Source organism: Falco naumanni, chromosome 4, assembly GCF_017639655.2.
Source record: "Falco naumanni isolate bFalNau1 chromosome 4, bFalNau1.pat, whole genome shotgun sequence".
Classification (NCBI taxonomy): Eukaryota; Metazoa; Chordata; class Aves; order Falconiformes; family Falconidae; genus Falco; species Falco naumanni.
Genome location: NC_054057.1, coordinates 85,707,061 through 85,721,982, shown reverse-complemented (window position 1 = coordinate 85,721,982; position 14,922 = coordinate 85,707,061). Strand labels below are relative to the sequence as shown.

General features: G+C 47.1%; 1 protein-coding gene across 1 annotated transcript in view; it reads left to right on the top strand.

Annotated features, from left to right (window-relative positions):
* The window catches only part of CACNA1H (calcium voltage-gated channel subunit alpha1 H), a 254,734-nt gene that overhangs the window by 125,197 nt on the left and 114,615 nt on the right, over nucleotides 1-14,922 (top strand). The window contains exons 3-5 of the mRNA XM_040592883.1: nucleotides 2,685-2,796; nucleotides 5,867-6,000; nucleotides 10,742-10,839. Of these exons, the coding sequence (XP_040448817.1) occupies nucleotides 2,685-2,796; nucleotides 5,867-6,000; nucleotides 10,742-10,839 (344 nt within the window). The remainder of the gene's footprint in view (nucleotides 1-2,684; nucleotides 2,797-5,866; nucleotides 6,001-10,741; nucleotides 10,840-14,922) is intronic.

The window sequence follows — 14,922 nt, the reverse complement described above, 5'->3', positions numbered from 1 at the left end:
ACTCCACAGAAACCAAAAATCAGGGGCAGATGCCAAATCCAGAGGGCAGGCAGGTTTTCTGCTCAGAAAAATTTCTTTTTGAAATGTTTGTCATTTTATATCATTATGAGAGTGATCTGAGCAGCAAACAGGCACCAACCCAGAAGACGGAAGCACCTGGGGCACGGCAGACCCTGGTATCCATCAGGGTTTCCCATGCTCCTGAGGACTCCCTTCAGCAATGGGCTGTGCTTCTGCCTTTCAAGAGACAGATTCTTCCATATTTTTTTAAAAAAAGTCTGTCTTAACTGAATGTTGCCATCAAAACCGGTCCCTGCTGATGATTCACTTTTGACAAATCAGTGTTTTCTAATGGAAAACAAAATCTAATTCTTGATGAGTTCTGCTAGAAACAGGGGCTCAGGTGGTGGGGAGCAGGACGGAGAACAAGAACACGACCAGCAACCCTTGGTGGATGGTGGGTCAAAAGCCTTATCACCTTGTGGTGGGGAAAAGCCTACGTTGTACACTTCCCCAGTGCTGGAGCAGCAGGGGATGGAGTTGGCACAAGCCCAGGATCAGTGTCCCAGGGCAGGAGCAAGGTTGGAGCAACCAGGCACAGGGCCAGTGTGCTCCCCTCCTCTGGGGGAAGCAGGAGACCTAATGCATCAGCGTAGTTACACCTTTTTTAACAGCTCAAAATACAGGTGCTTTTATTTTTTTTACTTTAGAGGGAAAAAATTATCTGCAAGTATAATAACTGAAATGAATGCAACTGCAGGCACCCTGGGAATAGCACAGGAGCCCTGTTTACAGGGAGTTCCACATGAATCCCATCAAGCAATGCAAATATTGTAAGTAGGATATGGCCACGGGTTGGGCTTTGTTTGGGTCCAGTGCAGGCTATTTTCTCTGTGGAGCAAGATCGCTACTCTGCATCTAATTAGGCAAAAGGAAAGGGCATCCAAACAGCCCCTAAATATGTCAAAAATCAGAAAGAAATCATTGAAGGGAGGGAGGAATTAAAGTAAACCAATGTTGGTATTTCAGCGATGCACAAGTCCTCTGGGGCTGTGGCCATGAGCTTTGCCTGCTCCAGCTCCTTCTGCATCGCTGACGAGGTGACCTGGGTTTTTGTTTTAATTTGTTTATTCGATTTTATGCATTTCCATTTTAGACAACTGCGTTTCCAAGTCTGATGTGTTTGGTCCCCAGCATGGGCTCGAAGGTGATCCTAGCTCTGAACTTTTAAATTAAGGCCCTCTCTAAAATGAGAAGTGGGTTGGTTGCAGGTTTTCGGGAAGCTGCAGGACCAGACCCTGCTGATTTCTCTTTTTTCTATTAATCTGGGTAAATGAGAGTGTGTATGCAAAAGGAGTTTGAGACTGCAGCCTTGTACACACCAAATCCTATGCTGCCATAAATCTTACACTGAACTAATAAAATGCCAGATAAAATGTATCTAAAAGCAGCAGAGGTAAATACAGTAAGGGTTTTTTGTTCAGGTTTCCAAAGCAGAAGAACTGTTGTTATCAGAAATAAGACAATGTCTATGTGGTTCTTTCTCCATGATCCCTTGCTCACATATGTTTGTGTGTTTGAAAGCATAAGGGTTTATTCATACACAGATGTTTCCAATTATTTTCCTAAGAACAGATCTCTCATTCCTGCTTAATTTGTGAAACTCCTATTTAGTTCTCCCAAGTCTTATTTTATTATTTTTAATAGTCATACCAGCAGCAGTAATCATAAGCTTTGGGCCTGGTTTTCAACAATCAAGTGATGCAAATCGCCACTTACTACACTGAAACTACTGATAGTAGTGCAGTTGAGCACTGGTGGGTCCTGTAAGAGCGTACAGTCTTCTGGGGGATTTTTGGTGCCTGGAGACATCCAGCCTTGAGCCCTTTCCTTCCTTTTCAAAGCCCGTGCTGTGCACCCTGGGTCCTGGTTTATATCTGTATCCCGACAGGATGCCATCCTTGGTGCTACCAACTTGTGCCACCAGCTTGGCTTTGTTTTGTCTTCATCCTCGGTCATGATGTAAAACCCAAAATGGACTCTACAGATCCTTGAGACTTAGAAACCAGGTAGGAATGAGGTAACCTGTATTCAGCACATGTTCTCATGACTCGAGATGGAAACCAGCAGAGAAACCTTGCTGGTTGGAGCAAGGAACCAGGCACAAGCCGGGTTTTCTGGTGGTGGTGGTGCCTGAATTAATTAATCTATCCTTGTCTTGCTTTCTTTAGCTTGGTAGTGAAAGAGTTAATTCTGGCAGACCTGTGGGGTGATTCACTGCTAAAACTCTTTGAGATCTGTAGATAAATGTTGCTGTGGGAGGAGGACAGAGGCTGCTCTGCTCTCAGCTGCCCTGGGCATGCATGAAGAAGAGAAGAGGATGAAGTGTGTGGGACCTGAGAGGGAAAGCATAGCTGTGCGCCTGGTTGCACTTCTCTGGCTTTGCTGCTGTGTAGGAAATGAAAGGCATGGCTTGTTCCTTCATCTCAACAGGAGCATCCTTTCCAAGGCCCTTTCCTCAGTTGCCAAAAACTTCAAACCTCAGCAAATCTGGGCCGTTTGGCTGTGTTTTCTTCTTTGCTTGTGCCAGGAGTGAAGGCTTTTTGATGTGTAAACAGCATGGTGCCTCAGCTTCCCCCCTCCTGACTTTGAAGTGTGTGCTCTCCTTAACACCTTCCTCTCACCTGGTTCGAGCACATCAGCATGCTGGTCATCCTCCTGAACTGCGTCACCCTGGGCATGTTCCAGCCCTGCGAGGATGTGGAGTGCCAGTCGGAGCGGTGCACCATCCTGGAGGTAAGGATCCTACGCAGCCCTGCTTGCTTGGGACGTGCGGGATGCAGGGTGGTGACCGTCCCGGGAGCTGGGACCCCCATCTTGTCTGTCTCCCCCAGGATCCAGCCATGAAAGCCCTTCCCATAAGGCTGATTTTCCCAATAAGCCATGCTTCGGCATGCAAAGCCTGTCCTCTGAGGGGACCTGCTGGCCCTAGATGCGACCCAAAGGCTGACTGATTTAGACTTACCCAGCATGATCCTTTCTCTACACATTTAATAAGGGTAGGGGGGCTCGAAACTGGGCATCCAGCTCCCACTGGAGGTGTTGAACACTTTTTAACTACAGGATGGCAAATGCCGCAGGGAACCTCCTGCTTGCAGTTGGTCGGTTCTACCCCAGCCAGCTCACTGCCAGCATCTCTCAGATTGCTGCAGTCTGGTCTGTGCACTACAGCACTGGTGACTTTGACATTTAATTCCCTTCTTTATGAACACAATGGCACAGGACAAGGCCATGCCTGCTGTCCTCCACAGCAGAGCCCACCAGTTGAAGTGCTGCATTGCCGAGTGCCGGGTTAACTGCCCTTTGGGAAATGCATACCTGTACAGAGTTCACAGGCCCTTGCTGGCCATCCCAAGCTTAGTGGGGCATCACACTTGTCATTTCATCCTTCACTGTGTCCTGGCAATCCCCTCGCTGCCATATGCCCACAGGATTCATTTTGGAAGCACATCCCAGCATCATCTGGTGTGTGGGCTGCACCTTGGCGCTGGGCTTCCTGCAGCAGCTCGGTTCTCATGCTTGGAAGCAACTTTCCTTGTTTCTAGTGCATTACATCAACCCAGGCAGGGACTACTGACACGTGGTAGTGCTAGCAGGCTTGGTTCAGCTGAGTCCTGCATATATCTGCTGCTTTACTTCCCTTTGAGCATTTCAGCAGTATAGGAATGCGAGTGGGATCCTTCCAACCAGCTTCTCCTGCCTCTTGCAAAGGTTGGTCCAGAACTGCCTGCAAATGCCAGCAATAGTAGAGTTTACCATCAAACCCTCTTTCAGTCTTAGAAGAGGATCTCTTAAATGCAGAGCCAAGTAAACCAGTTGAGCTGAGAAGGCACTAGAGGTTTGTTACAGAACGAGATCAGTTTTGGAGAAAATATTGCCACCAGCTGCATGCAGCATAGGGATAGCCTCAGAGGGTCAGGCTCAGGGTTGGAGTGAAGCAGGACCCAGAGGTGGATAGTCCATCTCCTTCACCAGAAAATGTCACACTGCAGGGAGCTGTGGGCTAAGCTGCCCCAGAGAGCCCATCAGAGGGTGTCTGATCTCTCCTGAAAGGTTTCACTCCCCATGCCTGCTGGTTTTCTGCATGTATACGCCCACGTGGGGCTTTGGGGGATGCCAATCCCTGCCAAAATGTCCAGGCAGACAAAGTGAATCCTGCCTGGACAAGGAGGTGACATTATTGAATGCTTATTATTTGCTTCCTTTTATTCATAATTTAATCAGGTTGCAATCACACGATTTGCATGGTCTGTTCTCCCCAGAATAGATACACATAACAGCCTGCAAGGAGCCCAGGCACCAAATCTGTTTCTAATACAGGCTGAATGATGACAACGTATTGAGTATATTTGCAAAACCTGAAGTGTTATCCTGATGCATTTGCAGGCAGGAAAGGGCTGCAAGTAAAGCCATCATTATCCCTTACCCTGTCACAGCTTGCAGCAGGGAATGAAAGCCAGAACATGAGGTAGAAAACCTGAACTACTTTCTGGAGGTGTTCAGATGCCAGATATTAAATGAACTGAAATAATGGAGCAAAACTTCTGTGTAGTTTAACAAGGGAAAGGTTGGTTGATAAAGCCAACAGCCAGAGAAGATGATGCTCACACACAGCCACGCAGAGGTACATGGATGCGCAGTGGGAACTTGGCTTCCATGTGGATGCTTTGTTAATTTTACCATTAATCCACTCAGACCTAAAAATGGAAGTGTCAGAGACACAATAGCAAACAGTATAGTCATTAAGAGAGTGGTTTGGACAGCAGCAGTCATGTCTGTAGATCGAGAAGTTCCTGTGCTTTACCAATTCTGTCATTCAAAACAACAAAGCCTCTGCACATGATTTACGAGCAATCTGTATCTCCCGATGTTCAAGTTTACAGGCAACATGTAGAAGAATATTTGCAATAGAGTCTATTTCATGGTATTTTCAAGTGCATACACATTTCATTCAGGTACCTATAGTCTCCAGGAAGACTGGAGAAATCACAGCTGTCCAAGTCCCCACTACCCTACAGAAATCATTCTTTAAGTAAAGGCTGAGGCATGTTCTATAGGGCACCAATGGATTCAATTACACACCTTTATTTTCTCTTGTTCTTGCAGTAATCTAAACCCCAAAATTTTGGCCTTCATCAAGAGACTCCTGTGCTGGGCACACAGGCTTGCCAGGGGGATGCCCTGAGCCTCTGCACCATGAGGAAGCACTCCAGCCATTCCTCGCATGCAGCAGAGCTGCCTTTATAGTTACTGCTTCAGCTTCTGCTTGATGTGCCCGTTCACTCCCAGCTGTGTCTGGGTCCATGGGTAGGAACCTTGATCCCTTTGGGAGTCCTGAAGACATCAGAGGTGAATTACATCTCCCTATTAGATGGGACAAATTCTTTCTAGGAGGTATGAGCTGCCCAGTCTGCAAACACAGCTTCCACTGCAAGTTGCTGAGACCTCATGGACCCAACCACAAGTTGCTGTTGGATGCATAGGCTTTAAATGCCAAGAAAAACATCCAACCTGTACAACAGCCATGTCTTTTATCTTTGCCGGTAGATTAACAGAAGCTGCTAATGCTTCCCAGGCAGTGGGCTGACCCAGGAGCTATGCTCAGGGGTTGCCGTCACCCATCAGGTATGGCAGGTTTGATTTCTGAGTTCAGTAGGTGGCACTTTGGTACCAGGGCTTTGCCTTGCAGCAGCTGCCAGGGTGTACAGAGTACCGCTGCGGATGGAGTGCTCGCGTCTCTGCTTTCCCTTTCCCTGATAAGAGAGCACAGCAGAACTGACTGTAATAATCTTTTACTGGTCTCCAGGCATTTGACGACTTCATTTTCGCTTTCTTTGCGGTGGAGATGGTCATCAAGATGGTGGCTCTGGGGATCTTCGGGCAGAAGTGTTACCTTGGAGATACATGGAATCGCCTGGATTTCTTCATCGTGATGGCGGGGTCAGTAACAAAACCTCATAAATTTGTTCTTTGCAGTGAAGGCAAGAAGTCCCCAGAGAGCCAAATCTCTAGGTTGTCCTGGCCAGTATTCATAGCATCTTGTGAGAGCTGCCAGGCTCAAGCCAAGGCAAAGTCTCATAAGTCTCATTTGGTGTCGCCTCTGGCAACCACACCAGATGATGGGGTGGGGTATGCATGTCAGGGCAAAAGCCATCTGCTTTTCCACGGCAATCTTTTCGCCAGTGTCATCTCTGTCAAATCAAGCGCACACTGATCTAGTGCTTGTGATGGCCAGAATGTTCCTGTGATCGCGATTAAGACTGCTGTCTCCAGAACAGGCGGTAAAATATAGCAGCTCAGCCCCACTCCTGCTATGTGACACCATTACTGAGGCAGAGAGACAGAAACTGGCCAAACAAGGAGAACCTAGCCCAAAAATTGGTTCAGAAGGTTGAAATCCCAGTGGAAGAAGCTAGCCAAAAGTTGACCCAAATTACAAGTGCATGCAAATGCCTCCTATAGACTTCTCTTAGTTACATTTTAACACCATCTCCTACAGCTTCTTGCTTGTGCAGGATGTGTTAATAAACAGATATAAGGAAGATCTGGGTGCTTTTGACACCAGTTCCCTCACACCCATAGGGGAAAACTGAGCGGACTAAAAGCTTGGCAAGTCTAAAACTTTCTTCTATAAATACATGGATTTTAGAAATGCCGGGCTCTCTTACCTGCTTAGTATACCCTAGAAAGGGACAGGCTGCTTTAATTACAGAGCTCTGCCTTATTTCTGAATTCCTGAGTTTATAATGACCAGCCTGGGGTTAATTAGAACATTCCTGTAATATGTTGGGGCATTTTTACCCTTACATTAGTGATGTACAATCTTCACTGCACTAATGGAGTTTTGTTTTGCTCCATGTTATTTGTCTTGAATACAATTAGGAATGGCCTTACTGGTTTGAATAAAACATGAGGTCCCCTGAGCAGAGCTTCCTTTGAACCCATGTGCAGTTACAGCCCAAGAAAGAACAGCAGGGACAACAAAAGGAGCAGTTAATTATTTTTCTTTCCAAAGCGCTGCAGCATTTAAGCCAGAAGTAGCAGGAGAAGAACAAGGCTGTGGTTGCAGGGGGAACTTGGGATCAGAAATCTGCCATCTGTAACCAGCGTGCCAACAGTGTTTCCCCATGCTGAACCTGCAGGATGAGCTCTCCTGATGGGCGTGCAGAGATTCCCCACATCATCGACCAGATCATCCCAGCAAAGTGGGAGGATAAAATAGCACCTGTGTGCAGAAAGGCTGAGCCCTCTGCTCATACTGCGGAGCCAGGTTTGGCACCAGGATCTTTATTCACTAGCACCTGGGACAAGGGGGAAGGTGGCTGGTGAGTCGATGGGTAGTTTTCCAGTGTATTTCCCCACCCTCTGTGGCTGGAATGTGTTTGAGAAGAATGAAAACAGCAGAAGCACCAGGAGACCTCGATGGGAAGCCCTGCTGCCAGTCTGGCGTTACTCAGGCTGAAGATGAGAAGAGGAACAGCCCTTTCTCTGGCTGATCCTGGGCCATCTCCAGATGATTCACAGGGCATACCTGTGGTGTTATTGCCCATCTCTCAGAAGAGAGGCTGTGCTGGCCACTAACACTGGTGGAAGGCAAGGAGGAGCTGTGTGATGGGCTGGGGTTCTTCACCTCTCCCACCTCTCCCACCACCACCAGATCCAGTGTCTGCTCCGAAAACTGGAGGTGGTTTTAGCAGGAAGCACACGACTGGAATAAGAGTTGCTTTTTCTAGCAAGTGGGTGGATGTGTTGAAGTTATTCTGAGGCTTTTTCTGATAAGAAGGGAAGCAAGTGATAGGCAGTGCTGCCTGCTTTGTTTGTCCCATTCAGTCTCCTCAAATAAGCCGATTTGGCTTATTAGCAAGTACACCAAAGAAAGTGGAGGGTAAGCCGGGAAACTACAAAATAAACATATCTTCTGCCTCTAGCAACAGATTGTGTCTGAAGTTTGCTCTAGCACTGAAAGGCCTTTAATGTTTTCCTTGCCTGAGAAATGTACCCCGGAAAATTTCAGACTGAATGGAGCTTACAACTTTTCAATCTGTCCAGCAGCCAGGTTGAGAGCATTTCTTGAGCATCAAAAATGTTGTCCACAGGATCTGAAACCAGAGACGTTCCTTGTGCCTCAAGTCCCTGTAGACTCTGCAGGCTCATATGATATGCTTTGGACATCTTTAACTTGACAGCTGAAGGACTGGAAACCGTTCATGGCAGAAGACATTGCAAAGGCTTGTGCCTCCTTTTTTTTAGTACCCAGAGGCTGTAGAGAGTCACCTACCAAGTGCCAGTCCACCCAGACCTCCAGTCCCTGCATAACCAAAATTTCCAGCTCCAGCAAGTTTCTGTTGGGCATTCCAGGGTATTCTTGGTTTACAAGTGTGATATGAGAACAACACCCTAAGCCTGGCTTTGACAAAGGCACCTTTGACTTTTTCATGAAGGTTTCAAATGTTTTCACTACTTGGAGAAGGTCCAATCTGGAATCCATCAAGTGTTTCATGTTGGCTTCGGTGGGCAGTGCAGATCCCCCTGAGACTTACTTTCAAATCCTAGATGGAGTATCACAGAATCCCAAATTATCAGGGTCAGAAAGTCTGTTTTCTAGGTCAAATCCTGAATTATTCATCTTTTATCAGCCCCATTGAAACTCCAAGGGCCAAGTAAAAGTGTGGCCCCTGGAGCTGGCCCTTTAACATGCTAATAGTTGCATGAGCTCTCTGGAGTACAAAACCAGCTCCCACTGGGGCATTTCATACTCCTTTTACATGCTATTAGTAGTTCAAAAACTGTATCAGTTACACTAAAATTCACTTACTCAGCCACCCGATAAATTGCGAGTGTGTTGTATTGGGACCACGCCAGCAAGCAGATTCAGGCTTCAGCACTATTCACTTCAGGGACTTTAAACAATGCTTTGTCTATTCCTGCAAGGTCTGTTTAGAGCAGACACCTGGGGCTGGCTCCAGGCCCCTCAATGCAGGTGTGAACGGGCATTTCCGATGGCTTTCCCGCTGGGTGGTCCTTCGTGCGGCTCCGGGCTGCTTCCCACTGCTCTGCTCTGGCTGCTTAGTGAACACATGTTAGATTTAAAACCTGTTTTTGTGCCGTGTTGAGTTTTAAAGCTATTCATCATGTCCGGCTCAGCTCCTACATACAAGCTTTAAGGTGGTTTTGATTTATAAAGACTCACTAACTACTTCAGGGAAATTAAAAAAAAAAAGAAAAAAAAATCTCTGGAAGGTTATCACCAAAACGAACTCAAAATCACCTTGGCCTCTGCATGGCAAATTAAGGCTAACAGGACAAAGTCACCTCAGTGCAATGCCAATGATATCACAGGCTTACACCGAACAGCTTCAGGACAAAGACGAAAGAGAAGCAAACATCAGAACATCTAGATATTCCCAATTAAACTTTGTAGAGCAGGGCAGGCATCAAATACGGAGTGCAAGGCTCCGCTCCAGCAGAGCAGAGCATGGGCACATAGGCAATTATGTGCCTGAGCAAGGCTGGCCCGAAACCAAACCTCCCTGTGCTGTTGCCTGAAATCCATTCAGCTGTTGCTTCAGTCCATTCGGCTGTTGCTTCTTGATGGCACGTAGCAATTTTGGTCCATCCCGGCTGCAGGATGCTTCAGCTGCAAGATCTCTCGTTCCACTGAGGCTTCTGAAGTGCATGGTTGCAGCAGTTCAGCTCATATCTGCCTTCCTCCTTCGATATCTGTTTGTTTATTTTAAAAAAACAAAGCAAAACAAAAGCTCTTTCTCCATGGGATCCAACAACTTACTCGCAGGGTTGCTTTTGATGCTGTTACGTTATTTGAACAGGCGTGGTGAGAGATTTGTGACATATTTACAAGTGCTTCCCTGTAGTCAAACTCATAAATTGTAATTACAGCCATGCTAACTAGCCATAACCCCATTAAAAAAGCAACACTACACACATTTGCCACTCATTGCTATAAAAGAGCAAGAAAACTGACTTAACATCCTTCCCAGCCTGGGAGAGAAATGTTTATGTGAAATGGAGATGGAGCATGAAAAAGAAAATGTTCTCTATTCTTAATAGTAAAATGGAAACCAAACTACTTCAACATCATTTGTAGGCTTGATTATTCACATTTTTGTCATAGGGGGAGAGATAAGCTGGTGTGAAAATACGCTGGGGTGCTAGTAGGGGGTGTAATATCAGAAACATCTTATTGACTTGGAGCTGCATGGAGCTGTGCAGTAATCTCCCTGGGAATGCCATGGATGCGCTGCCGGCCAGAGTGTGATAAGCTCATGGAAAAGGAGAGCAACACAGCTGTGGAAGCTGAGCAGATAGTCAAGGGCTTCCCCTCTGCCCCAGTTTCTGTGGCCCCAACTTTGGAGCTCCTTGTCATGCCAAGTCCTGCTTTCTGGTGTGTTAGTTGTGCCTGCAGCCCGTTAGCCCAGGAGCACACCTGCCTGCCAGCCCCTGCACCACTGCTGCTCCTGTGGGTATTTTCAGCCTCTTAGACGCTGAAATATCCCTTATATCCCCTATTGACAGCATGATGCACATCATGTGCTGCAAACACATGGGTGATGACTCCCAGAACATGCAGGCAGCAACAGCCCCAACCCCAGGCAGCCCCAGCACCCTCATGCCCAGACAACGAGCATCCCACATCCTGACGCCTTTCCTCTTTCCCCTGCAGCATGATGGAGTATTCTCTGGACGGACACAACGTGAGTTTGTCTGCGATCCGAACCGTCCGGGTACTTCGGCCACTACGAGCCATTAACAGGGTCCCAAGTAAGTCACCCCTTTGGCTGCACCACAGCCACACAACTGCAGTTGGGGCTCTCCTGGCTCACCCCCCGGGAAAACCAGGGGGTTACAGCTACTTCAGCTAGCGTTGTCTGCTAAACCTTGCAGCAGTAGCCTACTCTCCTGCTGCTGAGAGCAAATTCATTTCTTTTGATTTTGAATGGTAATTCAGAGATCATGTATTATGATTTTCAGTGTTAGTAAAGGGCAAGTAGATTTTATACCTGGGGGGGGTGGAATTTTTGTGGCTGTTTTCCATTTTCATGAGTTCTTTGAGGCAAGTAACTCTCTGCTTCTAGTGTAAAGTAAATAATGAAGTCCCTATAAAGAAAGGGGAAAGGTCAGTTATAAGAAAGATCTTCTTGCCCTGGATGGGTTCATTTTCCCCTCTCAGCTATTTAAGGTCTTTCCATTTCTTTGTGTTCAGGATTAGAAGTGCAGCAGCCTCTGTTGCTGGTAAAATACCACAGAGGGTCTGCTGTCATGCAGAACAAAATTAGGTTCATCCATGATAGAAAGTTCAAGTGGGCCCTAAATCTATTTTCAAGTGGCTTCAGCTGCTTGTCTTCTAAATCCAATTTGAAAAATGAACCAACGAGTTGAAATAATTTCCTGCTGGAATCAGCTGTCTGCTGAGCAATCTTTTGCAAGGTACTAATTTCATAGTGCTTGCATCATTTTTTAACCAAAATCCACTCAATCCAAAATGCAACAGCATTGTATGGAAATCATAGAGGTTCCTTGTAAAAAAAATGACACAGTTCCACTGGTCCTCGCTGAACATCCTGCCTAGATTAATTGCCAATCATGTCTGCACAGCTAGGCACAGCAAAACAAACTCCTCCAGAAGGGCTTTGGTTCCAGTACCTCAGATGAACATGCAAAGGAACAGAACAGATGGATGTTTACGCACAGGAGTCTTTGAAGTTTCTCTCTGAGCTCAAATTCTTCAGGATTATTCTTTTAAAAATAATAATAAATCTCTACATTCAACAGTGACATCATTAGAAGTTAAAAACAAGGCAAAAAGAAATGAGAGGCTAAAAGGGACAATGAAACCCACCAGGGCTTTGTTTTCCTAATGAGGTTTTGTTACCAGGGTATTGGAGCAGCCGGAAAGCACAACAGAAAGTTTTCCTCCAGGATTTTGAGCATGGTGGCTGCATGGCCTCGCTGGGATGGGGAGGAACAGAGGGACGCTGGCACGTGCTCAGCTCAGAGCTCTGCCGAGGCTTCAGGCTGGGGTGAGAACCAGGCTCAGAAGTTATTTAAATCCACAAAGCCCTTTGTAGCTCTCCCTTGAAATAGTGGGAGTCTCAGGCTGGGACTCAGCTGGGCTGAGAGCAGAAGCCATGGGAATTTGAGGATTTACATGCCTATTAAACCGAGGCCCAGGGATCCAAATGCCTCCAAGTCTAGGTGAAATTTTGATCTAGGTCCAGCTTGTGTTTCTTTCCCTTAGGAGTCTGATATTGAAGCTTTGAAGTAAGCCTTTTAGGCTGTCTTCTGCTACACTTGCCATTTGGATTTTTATTTTTTTTTTCAAAAGAGAGGCAATAGAAAATATTCAATTTTTTGTTAATAGTATGTGAGATTAAATCCAAAGAGCTCAGTCCGTGTTCAGAGTTGAGTTGCCCAGCTTGATGAGCAGCTAGGCTGATCTTACAACACTGCCCGTGTCTTGAACAAGTGCCAGGGCAGGATTAGTATTCTTAGAAATATCTCTGTTCCTGGAGGGCAGATAATCACAGCCTTTACTTGTTTATGAGACACTAACTCCATACACTTTTAACTTCTGTACTTTTACTGATATAATCCAGGGTGTGCAGAGAATGGATAGTGACAGCCCTCTATTTTGTTGTATTTTTGCAGTTCCCAGTAATAACAGAGTTACATTTCTAGTCTTTGATCCATGGGCATGCTACAGCTTAGCCTGGGGCTGACCTCGGACATCCACCTTGCCCCAGCCAGCGGTGCAGCCGCAGGTCACTCAGCCCCATCCGTAACATCCCCAGCACCAGACCAGCAACACCCCCCTGGCCACCGCACCACTGGCAGGAGCCGGGTTTTTTGGCTCAGTGGCAGTCACAAAAGGATGTCGAGCAGATACAAATTACAGCTAGGTCAGAAGAGATGAGCCTGGTGTTCAGTCACAGCACAGGGGAAGCAAGAAACTATGAGAAATAGCCTGGCAATTTATCCCTGTGATGCCTGGGCATTTTCCTGGGTTCCAGCCAGTGCTATTAGCTCTTCGCTTCCAGGCACAATAAATTCACCCGCAAGATTATTTCATTTTTATTTTATTTGTTAAGAAAAGAAAGGAGAACCGTAGCCAATAAAAACATCATGTCTATTAGAAATTATTTTTTGAAAATGCCTGGAAAAACGTAATTCCTGCAACTTGTATGTTTGGCAGGAGATGCAGTAAGGGGCTTTTTTGTAGTAGTGGTCACTTTTTTCAAATCCATTTCACTGCTTTATTTTTATTTTTCTACTATGTTGTTTAAACCAGGCATCACATGGAATGGGAACGAAAAGAAATGCTGATCCTCATTTCAGCCTAACCAATGCTCGTGCTCTTTTCCCATGGCACACTTGACATTCTGCTGAGAGCCCAGAGCACCCTTAGCGGATAGCGAACAGATGGATTCAATCTCGAGAATGGTGCCACTAAACAACCCAAAATACCAAAAGTAGCTGAGCGGAAAAAAGTTGTCTGGCACAGAGAGATAAATTTTAACCATTTTTGGAAAAAAAAAAAAGAGTGAGGATATTGGGGGTGGGGGGGTGGTGTGCGAAAAGCCCAGCATCATCTTTCCAGTGGGAATTAAGTGAGTCTTTTCTGTTTTTCCAAAATAGATTTGCAAGGCGAATCTGAAGGGCAGTGCTGTGGGATGTGCTCCTGGGGGGCTTACTGTGACAGCACATGTTGGGAACAAGCGTGACAAAATCAACCCCCCGTTTGCCTCCTGCTTTGGGTTTCCCTCTGCGCTTGGAGCAGAGGCTGGTGCTGTCCCTGTGGCTGGCACCGGCGTTGCGGTTACAGGAGATGGCAGGGATGCTGGCTGGCATCCCACACCACCCGTGGTGCTTGCTGCCACAGCCTGGCTGCCAGTGCCGTGTCCCTTCCCCGCAGGGTGGCATTGGCGCCAGGGCGGCACCGGGATGGGGTTTGGAGAGCAGCCGGCAGGGCTGGCATGGGGCTGGGCGCCAGGATCTCGGCTCTTCTGGAGAGGCACCCACTGCCGGCGCCAGCAGCAGGGAGCCGTGCCGGAGCCAAGACGCAGCTGGGCATGGAGACCTTGAAAGGCTCTTGCCCTGGGATGCAGAGGTTATTACTCACACCTAATTATTTATTAGTGCAGACTTCTTGGCCAGGGTAGTTTATCCACTCGTGCCATGCTGACAAGGTAATGTCAGCTTCGGCCCTGCTTGGCTGGGATGCATTTCCGCTGGCAGAGCGACATGAGGAGGAGGGTGTAGCAGCACAATGGGGCTCAGCATTGCCTGCCGCAGCCTGGGAGGTGCCAGGTCGGATGGGCACTTCTCTCCTGGAGACCCTGCTCCTCCCAGCACCCATCTCTGGGGTCTACAGATGCCAGGCTGCAGACCAGCATCATCACTGAACTAGCAGGAGAGGCATCAGGCATGACTTGGGAGCCAGCTGAGGGAAGAAGCCGGTGTAGAAATTGGTGGGGGAAAAGAGACAGTGTCAGTGTAAACGTGGCTCTGTTCAAATGGGATGAGTGGTGGAGAGTAGCATCCTGCTAGGGGAAATGAACAGGGAAAAGACTCCATGCAGGCAGGCAGGAAAAAGTGTTTGCAGATCAGAATTTTAGTGGGATCGAATGCCTCCAAAGGTGGCAATTTCACCTTACCCAGCAACCACTTTGATTTCCACCATGCCATAAACTGGAGCCCTGCTCTCTGCTGAGTGCCGGCACCCCAAGGCTTGGTTGCTGGCTTTGTTCTTTGCTATAATTTAGTATTTGCCTTTGCCTCTTCCGCTTTTCATTAATTCTCCCCTCATCAGTTATCAGATGTTGAAATGATGGCTGGTCAGTGTCT